General features: G+C 39.8%; 1 protein-coding gene across 2 annotated transcripts in view; it reads left to right on the top strand.

Annotated features, from left to right (window-relative positions):
* Positions 1–1,101: 1,101 nt before the first annotated feature.
* Positions 1,102–19,476, top strand: part of LOC105932034 (potassium channel subfamily T member 2) — a 60,885-nt gene continuing 42,510 nt past the window's right edge. For both annotated transcript variants that reach the window (XM_036129074.1, XM_012870997.3), the window contains exon 1: positions 1,102–1,425. In XM_036129074.1, the coding sequence (XP_035984967.1) occupies positions 1,337–1,425 (89 nt within the window). In that variant the 5' untranslated portion in view covers positions 1,102–1,336. The remainder of the gene's footprint in view (positions 1,426–19,476) is intronic.

Here is a 19,476-nt window from a genome sequence, read left to right as displayed (position 1 = left end):
GCTCTGCATCTATTGAAATGGCCCCGGTATCCTTAACGGATCAACACCTGAGCTCACATTAGCGTTGATTTGTTAGGGCCAGGCCGTGGAGGATTAATATTAATTAATGGAGGTTAATTTGAATAACATCTGTTGTCAGTCCCCCTAAGTACCCCATTTGAATTTCATTAGTCCTTCTCCTATGACCAGAGGCGCTGCAAGATTAATCCTGTTGTTGTAGATGAGCCAACATGTAGCCCAGACTTATGATGTTGCATTTACAAATGTGAGCTAATTGCAAAATGACATGAGTTAAAATTACATACATGGGCTGCTGAAATCTCATATTTGAAAGAATAGGATTTTGTGTGGAGAAAATCAACGTGTTCTGATAGGATTACTTCTTCAAAGGGAAAATTAGTTTATTCTCCACATCTTCTGCCTCGGCTGGGTCTCCTAATTATATTTAGTTTATGGATGAAGGAACAGAAGCTCTCAGCTCGGTTGGCAAGCCATCCAGAATCGCATTAAATGTCTTCAAATGAATATACAGCATTTAAGCTTTGCACTAAATCAACTGATGAGTTATCTTGTATATTTCAGCTGCGCTCTTCCAAACTTAATTACAGATGGGTTTGAAAGGACTACTTTGTCGGTGCATGGAGTTGCAGTCGAAAAGCGCAGAGATTTCCACGCCTCTGAACGTCTCCAGAGTGTGACGGACTTTTCTTGAGGTTAAGGGTGGATATGGGACAGATTGCAGAACAGTACGTAATGCTGCCAGAGTTCAGTGTGGAGTCGGTACAGATCGCTCTTTCTTAAATGTGTTTGCTTGTATTTTTTTCTTTTTGTGCATGATTTTTTTTTTATCAACGCATCTGCGAACTCTCCCATTTCGTTGCGCACTTGCCCTCAGTGCGTCCATGTGGAGCTCAGGCGGAGAGGATGCTGCTGCTGGGAGAGACAACCAGTTGCGCTCAGCCTGAGAGTGGAGCCTGCCCCCCCTCCAAGCACCGACAGATGAGCTTCCTCGACCTGTTGCCTCGTTTAGACTAAGAGTGAAGCTGTTTTTTTTTTTTGTTTTTTTTTGGCGAAGGCTGGAAAGGAGGGAGTGGATTTTTTTTTTTTTTTTTTTTTTTTTTTTTTTTTGAGAGGGAGGCTGAAGACAGCGCCATGAGACGGATCAATGCGTTTGTCTTTCATTTACGTTGCGAATAACAGAAGGAAGGGGAGCGGAGTTGTTGGTTCAGGGAGCCACCTCCCCGGTCCGGAGGTTTGGTTTGCGGTGGTATTTCTCTCCAGCTCCGTGTTTTTATTTATTTTTTTATTTATTTTTTTATTTTTGAAGAGGTGAGCCATGGTTGAACTGGAAAAGGAGGTGCTCCCGCTGCCCCCTCGGTACCGGTTCCGAGACCTGTTGCTCGGGGACTGGCAGACCGATGACAGGTAAGATAACAGCTTGTCTACTAGTAGCGTTTACGCACGGCGCGCTGCATCTGTTGCGCATCTCTGAAATTGGAGAGAATCGCATCACTCCGGGATGGAAAAAAGTAGACTGCTGATCCATTTTGCGTTTAGCCCTTCGTGTCAAGGCTCACTCAGTGCATCGGGTGTGTAAGAAGCCACGCGGTCGACCTGCTGGATGTTGCAACAAGTTTTTAATTCCCTTATGTGCGCAAAAGCGTTCTGTACAAATTGTATCCGCAGATTACACTCACCAGGGCAACATTCACATGAATCCATTTTAAACCAAAATGAACTCAGGAGGACGGCATTTAAAAAATATGCATAATGCTTTGTTGTAAATAAAATGTTTATACAAATGTGGTGATTTGGAACAAAGTCATACAGATAGATCTACCAACAAGGAGAAGGAGAATGAAAACAGTCAGGGAGCCATTCTTAACTACTTATATCCATCCTCTCGGTGTCACTTTTTCTGAGCTTAACAACACATCTGCCACCAAGACAGTCCACCTCAAATGGATGCGCTGCGTAACTGGCCATTAACCTTTGCCTACGGTCCACTTTGCAGGGTAGCAGGTTTGACGTGCTGAATTCGTTGCTTTAATAAGCCCATTTCATTATGCTGTCAAATGGAAAATTTTAGCCCCCTTACCAAGCCTATAATGTCTCTTGTTGCTAGGTGGAAATGACGATCAGAACACATGCTTGTGGACTTGAGTGGGTGTTTTAAAATCAGATAATTGGGTGAACTAGGTCCAAACATTGCCAGCATACAGGAGTGTTGTTGTAAGGACCATGTGGCGTAGAGTTGCAGTGTTCATCTCAGTGCAGCTGATGGGTCCCCCCCCCCCCCCTTTATTTTAAAGGGAAACTATATCAAGCAGTTTATCTCCTCCCTGACCTGTGGGTCACTGGCTGCTCAGCAGAAGCCCGAACCTGTTTGCTCTTTCTAGCCATGGCTCCTCTGGCCTTCTGTAATTTGTCAGCTATTGCCCAAGGACTGATGTTCCAGTGCAGCGTGACCTCACAGACCCGATTACTGAGGTTTTGTTGGCTTTGTTTTTTTTTTGTTTTTTTATAAGTCAGTGAGACAGGGAGGGATTCTCTATCAGGACAGTTACATCATCCATGTGACACAGAGAAAGATAACACTGTTACATTGGTCAAAACGTCAATTTTGGCTTGTACTCACTCTTTGTGTAGGTTGATGGTTTACTGGCATCCTTGGTGTGTTAACCAATAAGAACCCGGGCCCATTTCTCCTGACAAGAAAAAAAATCTATAAGGTGTATAGCATAGACCAAATGGAGGTCAAAGACCACATTTCAGAAAGGATCATTTCAATTTCAGCACCTAATGTGAGGTTTATGTAATGTTCCATGTAGTTGTTCTATTGGGGTATTTTACAAATATGTTGATCATTTAAACAATAAGTCAAATTGAGCATTTGTTTTATCAGTAATGTGCCAATGACGTAAAAGATTTAAAGCTTCGGAGATTAAAGAAAATGTATGCAACTAAAGACTTACTGTGCTGCCACAATCTTTTGAAGTGGTTACTTATGAATTTGAGGCCCGCGGGCCAAATCCGGCCCGTCTAGGCAATTTATACGGCCAAAAAAAGCCATATGATGTCATAAAGTAGAGGCATATATCCTTTTAAATTGTATAAAGTGGTTAACCTGTGCCTCCTGTAGCAAATGTTGATTTTTTTTAGACTGTGTAGTAACAGCATGCTGCCACTAGATGTCAGTTTTCCCACAACAAATTAAAACAATTCAGAAATGTCCAAAAAGGGGAAAAATTGATGCAGAATGAATAGAGTTTAAAGTGTAACTCACCCCAGTATAAACTTTTTTTGCAGATAAACTAGGCCTGAGGGTGCTACATTTATGTTACTGTACATTTTTTTTTTATACTTTTATGTGAACCGAAATTAAATGAAGTATCTATACACGTGCAGGGGTCTCATTTAATGACTTCATGATGCCAGAGTGGCCCAATATAGAAATGAGTTTGACAACCCTGCATTAGGGAAATTGACTGTTTTTGTTACAGTTGAATGTGGATCATGCAACATTTAATATTGTATAAAGGTAAAAAAAAAAAAAAAACTATCCTATTCCTTGTGCCCTTATGTGAAAATAAAACAATCATCCTTAATCATCGCCTAACTGTGATAAACCACATTGTTTTGGTCTGATTTCACTGGCCACACCCAAGCCTAGTTACTACTTATTGACCTTTAAAATCAAGATATCATTACATGAGTGCCTCTCTGAAAGCATGAAGTAGGCTTAAAAAGTAATCCACTGTACTCCAGCCTATCTGTCCCTGACATTTATCAGCCTGGAAAGATCTTACAAAGCCATTTCCAAGGGTTTGAGACTCCAATAAAGCCACAGTGGGAGCTTCTATCCACAAATAGAAAGAGGATGGAATGGTGGCAAACCTTCCCAGGAGTGGCCGGACCGACCAAAATTACTTCCACAGCACACTGACATCTCATCCGGGGGGTCAGAAAAGAACACAGAACAACATCTAAAGTGGCGCAAGCCTTGCTTGCCTCAGTTAAGGTCAGTGTTCACGATTTAACACAGTAAGAAAGAGAGACTGAGCAAAAATCAATGGGAGAGATCCAAGGTGAAAACCACTCCTCAGCAAAAATAACACGAAGGCTGATCTAATATTTGCAAACAAACACCTCAAGACTTTTGGAAAAACATGATACTGACAGTAAAGCATGGTGGTGTTGGGGTGATGAATGCCCCTCCAACCTAAAAGCTAAGGGCACAGAGTCCTGCTTTTCTCTCTAAAGCTGCTCAACAGTTTTCCCTGAGACTTCGAGCAGACTTTGCGCTACCGTATACTTTGCAACAGTTTGTGCTATCAGAAAAAATATTTGGATGACATTTGCCTTTAAAATGACAATTTCGGATTTTCATCCCACCTGCAGGTTTTGTCAAACAACTAAACCAGCAGATCTGGGGAAACACAGACACACACACAAACAAAAGAAAGAACATTATAGCATCCCCAGTATCTAAGCGCATAGACTACAAACAGGAAGAGATGGTACAGATGTGACCTTCATTAGGGCAAGTTTGCCAGCAGACAAAGGCCCTGCTTGTTGCTGTAAACAAGTATGGAGCAGAACAGAAGACATATTTTCAGCAGAAGACCCTTGTACCAGCTGGGGTTGTTTTCTGCCTCGGGGACTCGGTGGCTTACTGTCTCTGATTTCGACTGTGAATACTGCATCATTGCAGCGATTTCTTTTACAAAATTGGAAGTCATCTGTGCAAAAGCTAGAGCTGAACTTATTGCTGTTAGCACACTAATATGTTGGGTAAATAGAACGAAAATTAGACAGTTCAGAAAGTTATGAGATCCCTCTTGCTTGGGGTTGTTGCATATGCAAAAATATTCCTGACACCTCTCACACTGCAAGGCATATTTACTAAGTAGATGGCTGAGGGTATATAGAGAGAAAATCATAATAGACAATCATGCAAAACAAAAAAAACAAACAGAAATTTAAAAAAAAAATTCCCTCCATAGTACATTATTTAATCTACTGTTTTGCTCAATTTATTGTTCAGAATCCTGTAGCAGTATATAAATGACTATGTCTAATGCTCAGATGTTGGAAAAAATTATTTCTATTAGATTTTCTGCTGCCCTGTTAGATTATAAAGAGTCTGCAACAAGCATTATCTGAAAATGTACCGATTTGAATTTCTCCATGTCTGTAACTCTTTTTGGCTAAATGGTTGCTCATCTGTGCATGCTGATAAGCATGCACAGATGCTCTTCATCCACAAATATTCCCACAGTTGTAGCAAGGAGGAGAGCGGTCAAGCAGAGGCGCAGTGTGTTGATGTCAGCGCCTGGGGAGTAATCGCAGCTATGAAATGGACTGATTAGAGGGAAATTGAGAGCTGTGATTGATAGTGACAGAAACTTAATTACAGTTGAATCACATAGAGTTTATCTGGCCTGGACCATAAATCTAGGGGTAATATTTTTCATTTCCAGCATCCTTCGTTTTTTGGTGCTGGTGCGCCGATTGCTTTTATCCAGTAGGACCACATCCATCCGTAAACATCAGAATCTCAGTATGTTTACACAAAACTTATCTCGCTGCCACACATGGCTGCACCGCTTCAGAAAAAAAAAAATCTTACATCACTGAGCAGTAATACCTCTTCAGTCACCCTCGGTGGGCCCAGTCTGTTCGTCTCTCCTCTCTGTTTGCGTCCCTCTGGGTGTGTGTGTGTGTGTGTGTGTGTGTGTGTGTGTTATGTGTCACCCTTATTTAACGTTCAGCCCTCCCTCTGTCTCTCTTTTCTGCATCTTACCTCTGATTGAAGAGGCTCCAAATCTATGCTCTCTTCTCTCTCTCTCTCTCCGTTCGAACCACTCCTGAACCGCAGAGGGATGTGATTTATTTGTTTAACAAGATACCAGCGCAGATTTTTTTGAATAAATTTGATTGGATGATTAATTTTACACATGGGGATCTCCTATTCTTCTCACTGGAACATTCATTGATGCGTTGCATAAACTCCCTTTTCCACCTCTGCTGTTTCAGTGATTTAATCAAAAGACATAGAAAATAATACATTTAATTAATTTCATCTTTTATGTTTTATATCAGTAAATTAGAATTTGATTAAAAAAGTTAATTCAAAAAGTGAAACATGTATGTATAGCTACCATATGGCTGCACGGTGAAGTAGTCGCCTTGCAGCAAGAAGGTTTTGGGTTTGAATCCCAGCCCGGGGTCTTTCTACACAGAATTTGCATGTTCTCTCTGTGAGTGGGTAGGTTCTCTGGTTCCTCCTGCAGTCCAAAAACATGGCTGTTAGGTTAATAAGTCACTCCAAATTGTCCTGAGGAGTGAGTGTGTGTGCTTACATTGTTTGTCCTGTGTGTCTATGGGTTACTCTGTGATGGACTGGGTGAACCCCGTCTCTCCCACAATGATCGCTGGATTTAGGCACCAGCCCTCCCCCAATCTTGTAGCATAAGCGGTCATAGATAATGGATGGGTATATATAATTTACCTGTAATACAAACTGTTTGTCCTATCTTAAAGTTGCATAGTGCAAGTTAACTGTTTTTGTTCTTTTCCTTACATGCCCTTACAATTGCCCGGCGTGTAAAATGAGTTTTCCTCTATTTACCGCAGTTGCCTCTATAGGCTGGATTAGTCCGTTTATGAGAGAGTGACTCGGGCCGAATCCTCTGGCCGCGTGCGTTGGTTTGACGCGCTGCCCCCTCTCGTTCACCTGGCTACTTTGTTGAGTCTCCACCATAATCAATGCATTAGTGAGAGAACACAAGCTAACTTCAGTATTTACATTTATCCTACCTTGGAAGACAATACACCTCTAAACAAAAGACCTGTGCAGTAGCAGCAGCAGATGTTTTCCTTCTTCTCCCATGCACGTGTACTCACTGAGCTATATAATACACTGGAGTGCTGATTTTGCCGAAAAACTGAAGTTACTGGCCGCCATCTTGCTACTCCCTACTCTCACAGAATCCCACAGGATTTGGTTGCAACAACAAGCAGTTTTCTGGCTGTGTGAAAACGTTTCACAGGTAATTCTACAGTCAGTAGATGTACTAACACTATCAACTACTAGGAAATTAGGTGCTGAAATATTTTACATGTTGTTCATATTAAATATATATATATATATGTATATATAAGTATGTGTATATGTAGATATGTATATATATGTATACACATATGTAAATATATGTTTTTGTATATTGTTATTTATATATTTATAAATGTTAAACATATATTTAAATGAATAAAATGCAAAATATTTCAGCACATGACTTTCTCAGTACTTGATAGTTTTAGAACATAACATAAAACTATATGGCATTTGGCATTTTAAAAGTCTTAAGCCCCCCCTTGAACATGAGAAAATCCTCGTTATTCGATGCTGTAGCGCACATATTCCCTAGTTACTGGGGAAAAATAGGGAGTACCAATATGGCGGCTGGTGGCTTCAAAGCGACTCGTTCAAACAGACGGTGATTAGCACTCCAGTGTATTATATAGCTCAGTGCGTGTACTACACTGGTGTCATTTCAACTTGTCGCCAGAGGGGGCAGACTTGTGCAAAAAATCCTGGAACTTATGCTATGCTCCTTTAAGTTTCCAGAAATAAAGCCAGGACACAGTTTCTATTCTTCAATTCAATTATACAAATAACTTTTTAAAAATAGTGTAATAGTGTCTTGTGTGTCCCTCTGCAGACTGAAACAAAACAGGTCAAAACCTCTTCTGAGAGGTTGGTTGGTTACAGCAGCTGCACTTCCAGTTTCTGCCGTTCTGTATTTCTGTATTGTAAGTGATCGGCATGCAAATATTCATCCTTCTGTCGGAGACATTTCCAGGAAGAGAGAACTGGGAACATTCTGGTGGCTGTTCTGATCAGACCAACATTTATATTTTCTGCCAGTGGATGCTTCTGCTTGGAGGAAATGCCAGATGACTAAACAATTGAGTACAAATCTTCTGCAGGCTGTTAAGGATTTTACCGCCAAACAAGCTGCCTGGTTTTTACCTAAGACATTTTTGATTGTCCTGAAATTGCCATATTATTCTTGTCTGCTTTCATGTTTAACATTTACCAGAAGATGTCCTATTTTACCACAACCAGGTTGTTTCCTGCCCTTGATGCATCTTGGAAATGGCAAAAACTTTTTTCTTGGGGAAAATCAAAACATCAATCAGCAAAACCAATTTGTGCTGTAAGACAAAACTATTCCTGTGTTGCGGCACTTGTAGCTCTTCTAAGACTTGATGAGGCCATAAACGCACACCCGTCTGAGCTCCAATTGTCAGACTAATTTGTGAAAAGTTGACTGAAATCCAACAGAATCTCTGTAGCTCCACATTAAACAGGCTCAGTCAGAGCGTTCCAGGATTATCATGCAAATAACAGGCTTTGTCCTGAAAAAAGAAAAAGATGTTGCCTCCACATTTTCATTCAGTAGCCTTCTCAATTGGTGCTGTGCCATCCTTTTTTTCTTCCCTCTTAATTCTTTAAACCAGGTCTTAATCTGGCGAGGCCAGTGTGGAACATGATCCCTCAATAACGCTTGTTAACGTAACACAAACCTTAAGATGCCGTGCGGTGTCTCTGTCCAGAAATGTGGGGCCAAAATTGCATTGTACATAATTTTTTACTGTGATCAGCCTTGAAATGTGCCCATAAATGTGATTATCAAAGGCCATACTTGTAATATTTGATTTTGAATGCAAGAGAAAATGCATATATAGGAGAGACGCGCTCTGTAATCATCTTAGTGTAGTCTTTTGTGTATTAGCATTTATTGTACGGAGAAACAAATTAAGGCTTCGGCCAGGTTGATTGGAAGGTTTGAGCTTTAATTGTCTTTATTATCTTTTTGAACTGACTCACTAATTGATGCTGGGGAAAAAAAGAGATTATATTAAATCGTAGAAAGCGAAGCAAAAACAGAACACAGATATTCTCATATCTTTCAAAATCTTTTCAATGAAAATGTTCATGTGAGGATAGAGCGCTGTTTTGGTAACAACAAAGTAGTGCTTATAAGGGAACGTAATTTAGCTGTTTTTTTTTATTTGAATAGAACAGAATAGAAATACCTTTATTGTCCCACAATGGGGAAATTCGGGTGTGACAGTGGCAAGAACACACGTGGACAGATTACACCTGAGTTAAACACTAGATTAAGTAATATTAATATGAATTGTATACGTAATACAGAATTATATATCAAAAATAAATTAGTACTTAAACCCTAAATCTGTCAGGGTATGTCAGGATCTCCTGGGGTTAGATTGTTTATTGTAGCTCCCTGGGGATCCTGCAGTTTGGTTATGTTACACTTTTGTATCGTTCATCCCTAGTTCCTCGTTTTTGTTATCTGTAAAGTTTTCCGTTCAGTGTTCATATTAAGAGCCTATCCTGGTATCTGTTAATTCAGCTCCTGATTTGATTAGCTTCTGTTCTTTATTATTTCTGTAGTCCTGTTAGATCTGCCCCCACAGTGTCTGACCGTTCACTTGTTCCTGTTAGATTCTGTTACTTTCCACCTGCTAGCTCTTCGTCCCCCTTCTCCTCCAGCCTAATTGCTTCACTCGGTTCACCTGTGTCTTATTGCTCCACCTATTGTTCTTCCCCTGTAAGTTTAGCCAGCTCCGTCACATACTTTATCAGGTCCTCCTTCTCCATCCGTCATTATTCCCAGTCTGGTCGATTCTCCTCAAGAGTTCCTGTGTCTTTTAAGCCTTGTTTTATCTGTAAAATCATCTTCATATCAACAGTTGACTCCCGATCTCATGTCTATGCTTCGGTCCGATTCCAAAAACCCTGACAGTGTACGGATAATTTTGGTCTTGAAATACAAATTCACACCGTGTTTGGAATAAATTGGCTGCTTGCAGTCTCATTTATTTTCATGATGGGAGCAGCCTGAGGCGGTATCGACAACAGAGACAGCGAACAGGTTGTCTCTGATGGTCTTGAAGGTTTCTGGCCTTTATTTTTAGGCTCTCTTTTACTGCAAATATGCCCTAATAGGATGGATTTGGAATTCCCCTGGCCAAGCTTGAAGTTTTAGATTAACATTTCAGTGTATTCACACTGTGCATGGTAGCACAGCCGTGGGCCAAATTAGAAAACATCTGAATGTTTCTGGGGTCTTGCAGTGTGAAATGTTATGTAACCAAAAGGTCCAAATCCTCTAAAGTGATGCAGGGAGCTGTTGTGCCAAAGGGTGGCGAGGAATCATAAACACACTTGTCCTTTGATTGCATTTTCCTTTCCCCCCCAAACTACTGAAAGCCAAAGGAATTGTCTTTCAAATCGAAAGCAGCTCCATGACACGAGGGATAGAAAAACAGAGACTTCTCCTCTCATGTTTCGCTCATTTTGCATCAGGCATTATTCTCAGAGATTTTTTTGAAGCCCAATGTGGCAAAAAAAAAAAACCTCATATCTCCCATTGATCTAATCAGATCTCTAATGCCTTTGCACAAGTGAAGCGTATGTAGTCACGGGGGATTGAAAGATAGGATTTCATTGAAGCACTTTTAATAGAGTTGAGGACCAAGTAAATCCATATTTAATTTCACGATTAGAATAACTAATGCGGGCCTTTTGGTTGTCTTTTTTGTTTTGTTTTGTTGTTCTGTCATTCAGTGAGTTTAAATCTTAACAGAAACTTTATTTCATACCGTCAGCGATCATTCTTGTGGAAAACAAAAAAATTATTCATCAAAGAGGCTGAGGCAAAGCTGGTTAGACCACAGGGCAGGAGTGGATAGTGGATGCAGCATTTTTAGTGGCCACTAAAAGTTTTCATCTTTTTGGAAATGTATGAAGTGGCTCAAGGAAAAAAGGCCACTTTGTGTTTGCATTTATTTCTAATGCAAATGTCCCTGTAAACAACGATGGCCTGTGGATTTCACTATTAAAGATAGTAGAAATATGGACGTACAGATCAGTGCAGTTTAGCGCTCTTAATTATAGCTTCTTTTTTTTTTTTTGGATCTCCACTAGTAAATGAACAGAATAAAGGACTCTTTAAATGCCTCAGTCATAATTACGCTGTTATGAAAGTACTCACTGCGCTGGAGTGTTAAAATCGATTCAGTGACAGCAGAGAGGACTATGTAAAAAATGCTCTTCATTTCGTTTGACTCCTCCATTAGCATGAAGCCCTGCATTGTAAGTCATAAAAGAAGAAAATTGTGGCTGGAAAATGGATTTTTCTCATGCAGGGATATGTACACACAGTCTCATTCTTCTCCACCTGCCGCCTATGCTCTTTTATGTGGGTGATGGTTGCGTATCTGGGTCAGGGACAAGCTGTTCTCCTGCCCTTTGCTTGGCTGAAGCACAGTGCACCTTGTCTCCCTTCAGATGTTAAAGCCGGGTCATGCAATTTATTTGGCTCATTTAGTGTAATTGAACTCATCTGCCCTTGTTTATGGTCTGTTTTATTGTGATCAAGACTTTTCCACAAGAGGATTTCTCTCTGGAACATCTTTCTAAGAATTTTTTTTATTTTTATTGATAACTTACATTTTTCTACATTATAGATACTTTTGAGGAAAATGTTTGATCTTATTGTGTTAATAATATCTGTTTCAAGCTGAACGTGCGGGTGACTGTTTAAAGAGTTCGCCTAACTCGCACAGTGATGAATCTTCTTCCCATGCTTACCAAGAGAGCTTCTATAAACTCCTGTAAAGACATAAGTAAACACATCTTTAGCTTATAGGCTAAATGAGCTGCACTTAAACCTGAAGACAGAAATCCCAGCTAATGAACATCTGATGTCAGTCGTGATTAGGGCCCAGCAAAGCATTGCATAAAAGGAAACCCTTTTCCTTTGTAGAGGTTCCAGTCTCTGAGCAGCCCTTCCCTGCAAAAAAAGGATTTCCGACACAGAAATACTGGAAATGAATATTTTATTTATGGTTATGTAAATTTATCCAATTACTTTTGAACCCCTGGGAGGAAGAGGGCTAATTATGGACGAATTTTTATTTTATTTCTTGGCTCTTTCTTCTTTTAGGGTACAAATAGCACCAATTTAAATATGACGATCTGTGCTTTAGGGTTCTATTTATTACAAAATTGTAATTTATTAAAGAAGACCCAGCGTCATTAAATCATGCTAGAAACCATATATTTCTAATCTTGTGTACTGTATGCTTTACTTTATTTAAACTGGAAGTTTTGTACCCCTTGTGTACCAGAATCCTTACTGGCTCCAGCCTTTCCTACACTTGGTTTGTTTGAAATATTAGCTGCACATTCTTATTTTATTTTATGAATTTATTTGTTTATTTATTTTTGTGAGCCAAGCATATTTATTTGTAAAAGTAAACATTCGCAAATCTCACCCGTGTTTCCTGTGTAGAAGAAACGTGGGAGAGACTTCCTATTTTTGGGGAAAGTAGGAGGGGTCACTGCGTCCGTTTTTCTTTGTTGCCATTAGGCAACCGCAGACCCGTTCTACATCTTCCCACGCATCCACTGCCACACTAGCATATTAAAGCATGACATTTGAAGAGTCTACACATGTCACAGGATTTTGCTGCAAATATAGACAATGATGATTTTTGTGTGGATTTTTTGATCTATGTCACCAGAAATGTTGACATAGATGTCTTTATGTAGATTGCATTCTGGGTGTATTTTTTTTTAACCAAAAACTTTGTCATACATCGAAAATATGTGTGTTGGAGCAAAAATTTGAGTCTGCATCAAGCTTTCAGTAGTTTGGTGACAGCACTGTGCTGGTATATGTGTTATAGGTTATAGTTTATTTATGAGAGATAAACCACATAGGTTTATCAATTAAACTTTAAAGGTAATTATTAGTCCACTGTCAAAGAGGGACAAGCAGCGGTGTCAATTATGATATAGTGAAGTTCCTCTTCCTCTGCTAAACCTGTTTAAAATGCTGTCATCCTGTTGGCTACGGTTTCCTACTGCCACTTGATGACAAAGTTCTCATGGATAAATATTTCCTGTTGTAGCTACACTCATAGTTTTACCCATGAAACTGATGTAATAATGTATTAGAGTACATTTTAGTCAATGCTTCTTGGTAGAAATTATGTTAAACAGCCAAAAACACCCCATAAACTAAATTCCATACATAAAAAAATGGATTTACCAGCACCTTGAAGCATCTTGTTATTGAAAGGTGCTTTAAAAATAAACTTGCCTTTTCTTAAATGTATTAATTTCTAGCCTTTAACATAATCTTGGTGATGTGGTTTGCCCCCCCCCCCCAATAATAAAAAGAAACTAAAAATAAGAATTTGTGGGTGTTTTAGGTTGCGATGTCCAAACCTTTTTTCCCCATATAGGCCAAAATCGTCCCATGGTACTCAAAGAACACAAAAATGTTGCCTTTTTATAAATATAAATCAAAAAAATATATATTTTTACTAGCTCAAAACTGAACATGAGACAAAGTCTGTTTTTTTCTGGAAAAGAGAGGTGTGATATAGATCTTTATCTAAAACGTATGTGGTATTTAGTCAAGTTTAATGAACAAATGCACCCAAATTTGCTTGTGAGCTTTTCCGCTCTATTCACCATGAAATCACAATAATAGCAAAATACATGGTTAAAAAATACTGCAAGACTTTGCATCGAAAGTAACATTTAAAATGTTTAAAAGATTTTTATTCTCATCTACATAGGATGGACAAATGGACCCTTTGTTTAAAACTAGATAGGATGTCCTATATAATTTTAAACAAAGGGTCCATTTGCATCAACCACTTGTGTTAGTTGCCCAGATTTGTGTCATGCTTTAATTGCAGGGGCCGCGCTTTGGACAGTGCTGGATTAAAGCATAAATTCAAACATAAATATTAGTAAACTTTTTAAACTTATTCTAACAGGTTGGCATGTGAAAAACCACTGCTAAGATGTGCTCTGTCACTAATACCTGCCTTGAGAAGCTCCATTTGCAAGCAAGTTTGATTTTAGCATTAGTGCTGTTGCTAAACTAGCTAAAGCTGGTTTAGCAACTCACTTTCTCAGCTACAAGTCTCACAACAGGTTTTAACAGCTCAAAAGTTTGATATATTAATTTTAACATACACCGTATAAACTTATCTGCCTCCTCTGCTGGGCACAAATGAGAATAGCTAACAGCTGACTGAACCAACATTTTCATTGAAGTTTTATTCAAATTGTTTAGGTAAGATTGTTACCACAAAAGTTGTCAATGTTGGTAGTATTTATCTATAATTCAACATTACAACAATTCGTCCTAATGCATCTCAATAATCCAGGTAGAAAAATTAAAAAAAAGTTGAGTAGGTCCTCCAGACAGGCTTTGCTATATCGAAACAATCAAAACTGGTTGATGCTCACATGCAAAAGGGACTATCAGCCTAACAACCGATTGTTAGTACTCCTGTTACTTTATTTAGAAAATAGACATCTCAGCTTTGACACTCCCACAGCATGTTGGTCTGGGTCTGAGTTTAGTGTCCTACCTCTCGCTGGATGGTTAGCTGGAGTCCTGTTTGGGTCTCTTGTCTGCTTTGAGGAAAGCCCAGTTGGGATAATCACATTGCTTTAGGGCCTGTCTTGTGTGTGATTTCTCCTTCCCCCTGGCTCCTGAGTTTGTGGGGACGTTGTCTGCTCTCAGATACTAAATCCTCATGACTCCTAATCTGTGCTACTGTAGATGATGTGAGTCAAACCATAAGTACTGGTCTGTGTAGATGAGTTTGCGGTACACCTCAGTTTCTGTCTGAGGCAGAGATGTCACAGTCAAGGAAAGCCTACCTGCCACGTTTTACATCTTCTCATGTGAACTTTAGATATTTATAAGTAGATTTGATGTGATCAGTGAAATGTTGGACTTCCTGAGATTTAGTTTTGACCCATGTGTCTGCATACCAGTGGCTTAGTGGGGTCCTGGCGAAGGATGCTACAGCTCTCTTTTCTACCTCCTCCATGTACATGTTTGCAACAGTAGTAGAAATTGGGGATCTCCTAACAAACCCGTGTTTCTGTCTATAATATTGCCCCCCATATGTGAAGTAGGTTGACCGCAGGCACCGTTTCAGGAGATGGCACAGTTGCTCTGTGGAAAAAGAGTCTTATTCTAACCTTGCACAGACCACGTCCACCACCTTATCAACAGGAACGCTCTTAAAGAGTGACGTGACATCATAGGAGATCCACTCCAGAATGATCATTAGATTAATCAATCTCTGCTTTGATTGTTATCACCCAACAATGAATTAGCATGGCTCACGAGTTTATAAAAAGCGTTATGTAACTTTAGAAGTTTAATAAAAGTGTTCAACTTTAGCCCTGTGACTGGCGACCTGTCCAGGATGTACCCCGCATCCCCGCCTCTCGCCCATTAACAACGGGAGATTTTTTTTTTCATCTGTGTGCCAGGAATGAGAAACATGTTGATGAAGTCGCCCAGATTAAGAATAGCTGCCTCTTTTATGAACGAGCATGATGTGCTAATGAGAAGTGAGCTACTGGAAGAAAAACATTCAGTGGAGGGTAGCCAAGATTACGGATCTTTGACTGAATTGTTGGAGTGATACATATACAGGTGAGCAAAGAAAGAGAGAGAGAGCGGGGGATGTAGGGTGTAGAAATACTTTAAAGTCTAACATGTCAACAAAGAAAGAAACGGCTTAAAATATGTGTTCCCGTGTGTGCTAATAAAATCTTGTTACCGCTGCATATTCGCCATGTAGTACGGTGGACCTGCGGAAAGAGAGAGCAAGAAAAGGTCGAGGGCATACATCATTATCCCCATCATCTGGGAATGTATTCCAGGCATCAGTGATTTTTACCACAAGAGTAGATGACCGACAATAAAAACCTGGAGCCACAAACGCTCCATGCTTTTCAGGCTGTGGCAGAGGCACAATTTTTCATTTCATTAGTTGCAACATGTAACATTCAAAACACACCAATGTTTAGATATAGACATATTTTAGGCGTAATCCTCTCTGTGGCATTGGGTCTGCTTTTGAGTTTTAAAGGAAAAGTCTGGTCAAAATCAGAATTCTAACTGCTGAAAGTACTTTAAATATAAAATTATTACATACTTTTCAATAAATTATATGTTTGTTTTTTTATTAAGAGTCATTTTCATTTGAATGTGCTTTAGTGGAGGCGTCCATGTTAGTGAAGAACAGTACTGCCACCTCCCAGTTTGTGACGTCAGGTCGCGGTATCGGCTGTAGAGCAAGTCCCAATGCCCTATCTGTCCCCTTGTAAATAAATACCCTTTTTCATGCCAAAATATTTTTTTTACCTCTTAAACAAAGATAGCCATGGTATTAAGCATTTCAATTTAAAGTAATACTAATTTTACTTTTTAGAGACATAAAAAGACAACAAATAAACATTAAACTACGGTTTATAGGTTGGGTTCTGCAATGTTATCAGGGAGTAAAACTCATCTTTAGAACCAATCTCTGCTCAGAATGGTGATCTGCACCAAGTAATCTACTTCCAGCAGTTATCATCAGGTATTGCAACCGTAAACTGCAGAAAATACGGGCAGAGCGGCTCCTTCTGACTTTACTCACTCTGCTCCTGCTGTCAGGATGAGCTCCAGTGTGTTATAAGGCGGAGGGATATTTCAGCGTCACTTAGTTTAGAGCCCAAACAAGCCACTTCACTTTCAGAAACAAGCCCAAAAAACTGCAACCCGCAACTCGTGAAATTTACAAGCGACTTTAGAAAAAAGAAGACTAAAGTCGCATAAAATAAGTGGGCTTCGCAACGGTGAGCATACTATCCAAGTGTGTCGTATCCCTCCACCGCTCTGGTCGGGTAACCAAGTGTCCTCGCAAATTCTACATTATAAAAAAGAAAAACCTACCGAAAATCCTCGCTCTCATGTCATCTTGAAGACATTCTTCTTCGAAATGTTGGCTACGGATGACGTGTTTTTTCTCTGGCCAGAAGCTCGGTGGCAAATCCTCCCTCTTCAAGTTGGCATTCCAACGACGAACCCGTGGTGGATCATCAATCGGAAAGGTGAAAAAAACTAATGTTTTTTTTCACATTTACCCGATGTATTGGAACATCCAACTGCCATGCACGTGGGCATTGTTGCTTCAACTGTAGCTCTCGCAAATTTCAATGGTGAAGTCCTCTCGAAATCCAAAATAATTGTTGTTGATCGCAGCTGTGTACAACAGCTCCTATTGAATTAGCTTAGACGAACGGACGGATAGATGGATGGATGGATGGATGGATGGATGGATGGATGGACGGGCGGGTGGACGGATGGATGGATGGATGGACGGGCGGGTGGACGGATGGATGGATGGATGGATGGATGGATTTGATGGACAACTGGACTGACGGACGGACGGACTGACGAACAGTTGGGCAGATGGATGGATTAAAAATACAAAACTCTGTCCCGATGAGCTGTTTAGAGAAAACGTGGACCTGCTCAGCATAAACTAATCAAGAACAGCTCAGCTGATTCATCACAGTTAGCCTGGTGTGTCTCGGGTGTTTTGAACATGTTTTAGGATCCTTTGGTCTCGGTTCAGTACGGTGCGTAAGGCTCTAGACAGATTACTATACTCTTTAGCCCACAGCCTTCAGCAGCAGAAGATGGATTTCACAGGGGCGATAAAACAGAACCGACATGTTTCATGTTAGGAAACAAAGACTGGTGATATTCACAGATCTGAGCTTCCTTATGCACCATGCCAAGATTAGGAGTGGAAATTAGTTTTTATTTAAGATTTTTTTTTTTTTTTATGTCTCCCACACCCAATCTGTTATGGCGACTTTTTTTCACAGCCTGATAGCTTTCATTATAAGCAGGCAGTTGAGCCATTAAACAGAATAAATCTTAATAACAAAGAATGTTCCTACTGTTACTTTTTTATTCACACCATCACTACTTTTGAATTTCGCCATCACAGTGCTGCTGTGTCCTTGCATAGATTTGGCCTTCTGTAGTTCCTTTTACTGTGTCATTAGTCGGCCAACTGCTGTGTCATTATAGAGTGAAGGCATGGGTGGAAAAAGCAGGAGAACAAGGCTCGGTAATCTCTCTCCCTCTCTAAGATCCTCCTCCGCACGTCTCCCCCGGTCCGTCTAGCTGCGTCCGCTTATTTCTGTCCGTTTTTCCAGTCTCCTATCTTTACACTTATGCATGCTAACACAGATTTCAATTCAATTCAATTCAAAAATACTTTATGTAACCCAGTGGGAAATTAAATGTTGATGTAACTGGTTTGGTTAAGGAGTTATTATAGATGGTGAAGGCTGTGGGCAGGAAAGATCTCCTGTAGCGGCCCGTTTTACTAACAATCCGAAGAAGCCTTTGACAGAAGAGACTCTTTACTCCACACTGCAGAATACTGCAAAGTCACGTTGTTTCCTGCAGTTCAAACCAACATGCTTTCTTTGTTAACACTGAGCAAAAACTTGGTCTTTTATTTGATTTAAATTGCATTTTGTTACAATTTCATTTTAAAGAAGTTGCAGAGATGTGAGTCCAATCAAGAGATTAGGGGATTTTTTTTTCCTTCGATACAATAAAAGTGGTATTCCTTAATCCACTGATGTACACTCCCAGTCAAACGTTTGGACATATCCCCACAAATACCCACTGAATTGGGAATGGTAACACGCACGCATTCAGATAAGGTTAAGTGGCTTGCCCAGGGGGACATCAATATGCGAAGGAGGAAAGTGGAATAAAGCCCACAACCCTCCAAATTGCAGACCAACTATTCATTCACTGTCACCCACAGAAGTTTTAACTAATAGTGAATGTAATTTCCAACTAGGGAACTACGGTTTTTCTCAAAGAATCCTGTAAATATTATCTTTGTCTGTGCTTTTGGTTTATCTGTAAGTGGTCAGAGTCCTATCGGTGATGTGCTTTAAAAAATCTTACCCGTTTGTCTTGTCTTGTGATTAAGGCAAGGAAAGGCAAGGCAAATTTATTTGTGTAGCACATTTCAGTATGGAGACAGTGCAAAGTGCTTTACATGATTAAAATATAGGAAAATAAAAAAGAATAAAAGCAAGAAGGAATAAAATGTAGAAACAAAGTAGAACATGGGAGAATAGAAACTAAAAGCAAACATTGGACTACAAAGTTGAACTAATGATGTTTCAGTAAAACAGTTTAATTAGAACAGTCGAAGGTAATCCTATGTGTTTTTAATCTTGATTTAAAAGAACTCAGGCTTTCAGCACTTTTACAGTTTTCTGGAAGTTTGTTCCAGATAAGTGGAGCATAGGAACTAAAGGCTTCTTCTCTGTTTAGTCCTTGTTTAATTAAAGACCCCAGCTTAACAACATAGCAACTTACTGTGCTTTACAGTGCCTCACAGCAGTCTTCAGACCCCTTTACCTTTTCCATACATTAATCTGAGTCGCAGCAAAATGGCTAGGTAACACAGATTAAATATGGAAGAAAACCTGTTAGAGGATGCAAAGGGCTTGAG

Source organism: Fundulus heteroclitus, unplaced genomic scaffold (genome assembly GCF_011125445.2).
Source record: "Fundulus heteroclitus isolate FHET01 unplaced genomic scaffold, MU-UCD_Fhet_4.1 scaffold_135, whole genome shotgun sequence".
NCBI classification, from domain to species: Eukaryota; Metazoa; Chordata; class Actinopteri; order Cyprinodontiformes; family Fundulidae; genus Fundulus; species Fundulus heteroclitus.
The sequence above is the reverse complement of the archived record's forward strand: the minus strand, read 5'-3'. Positions and strand labels throughout refer to the sequence as shown.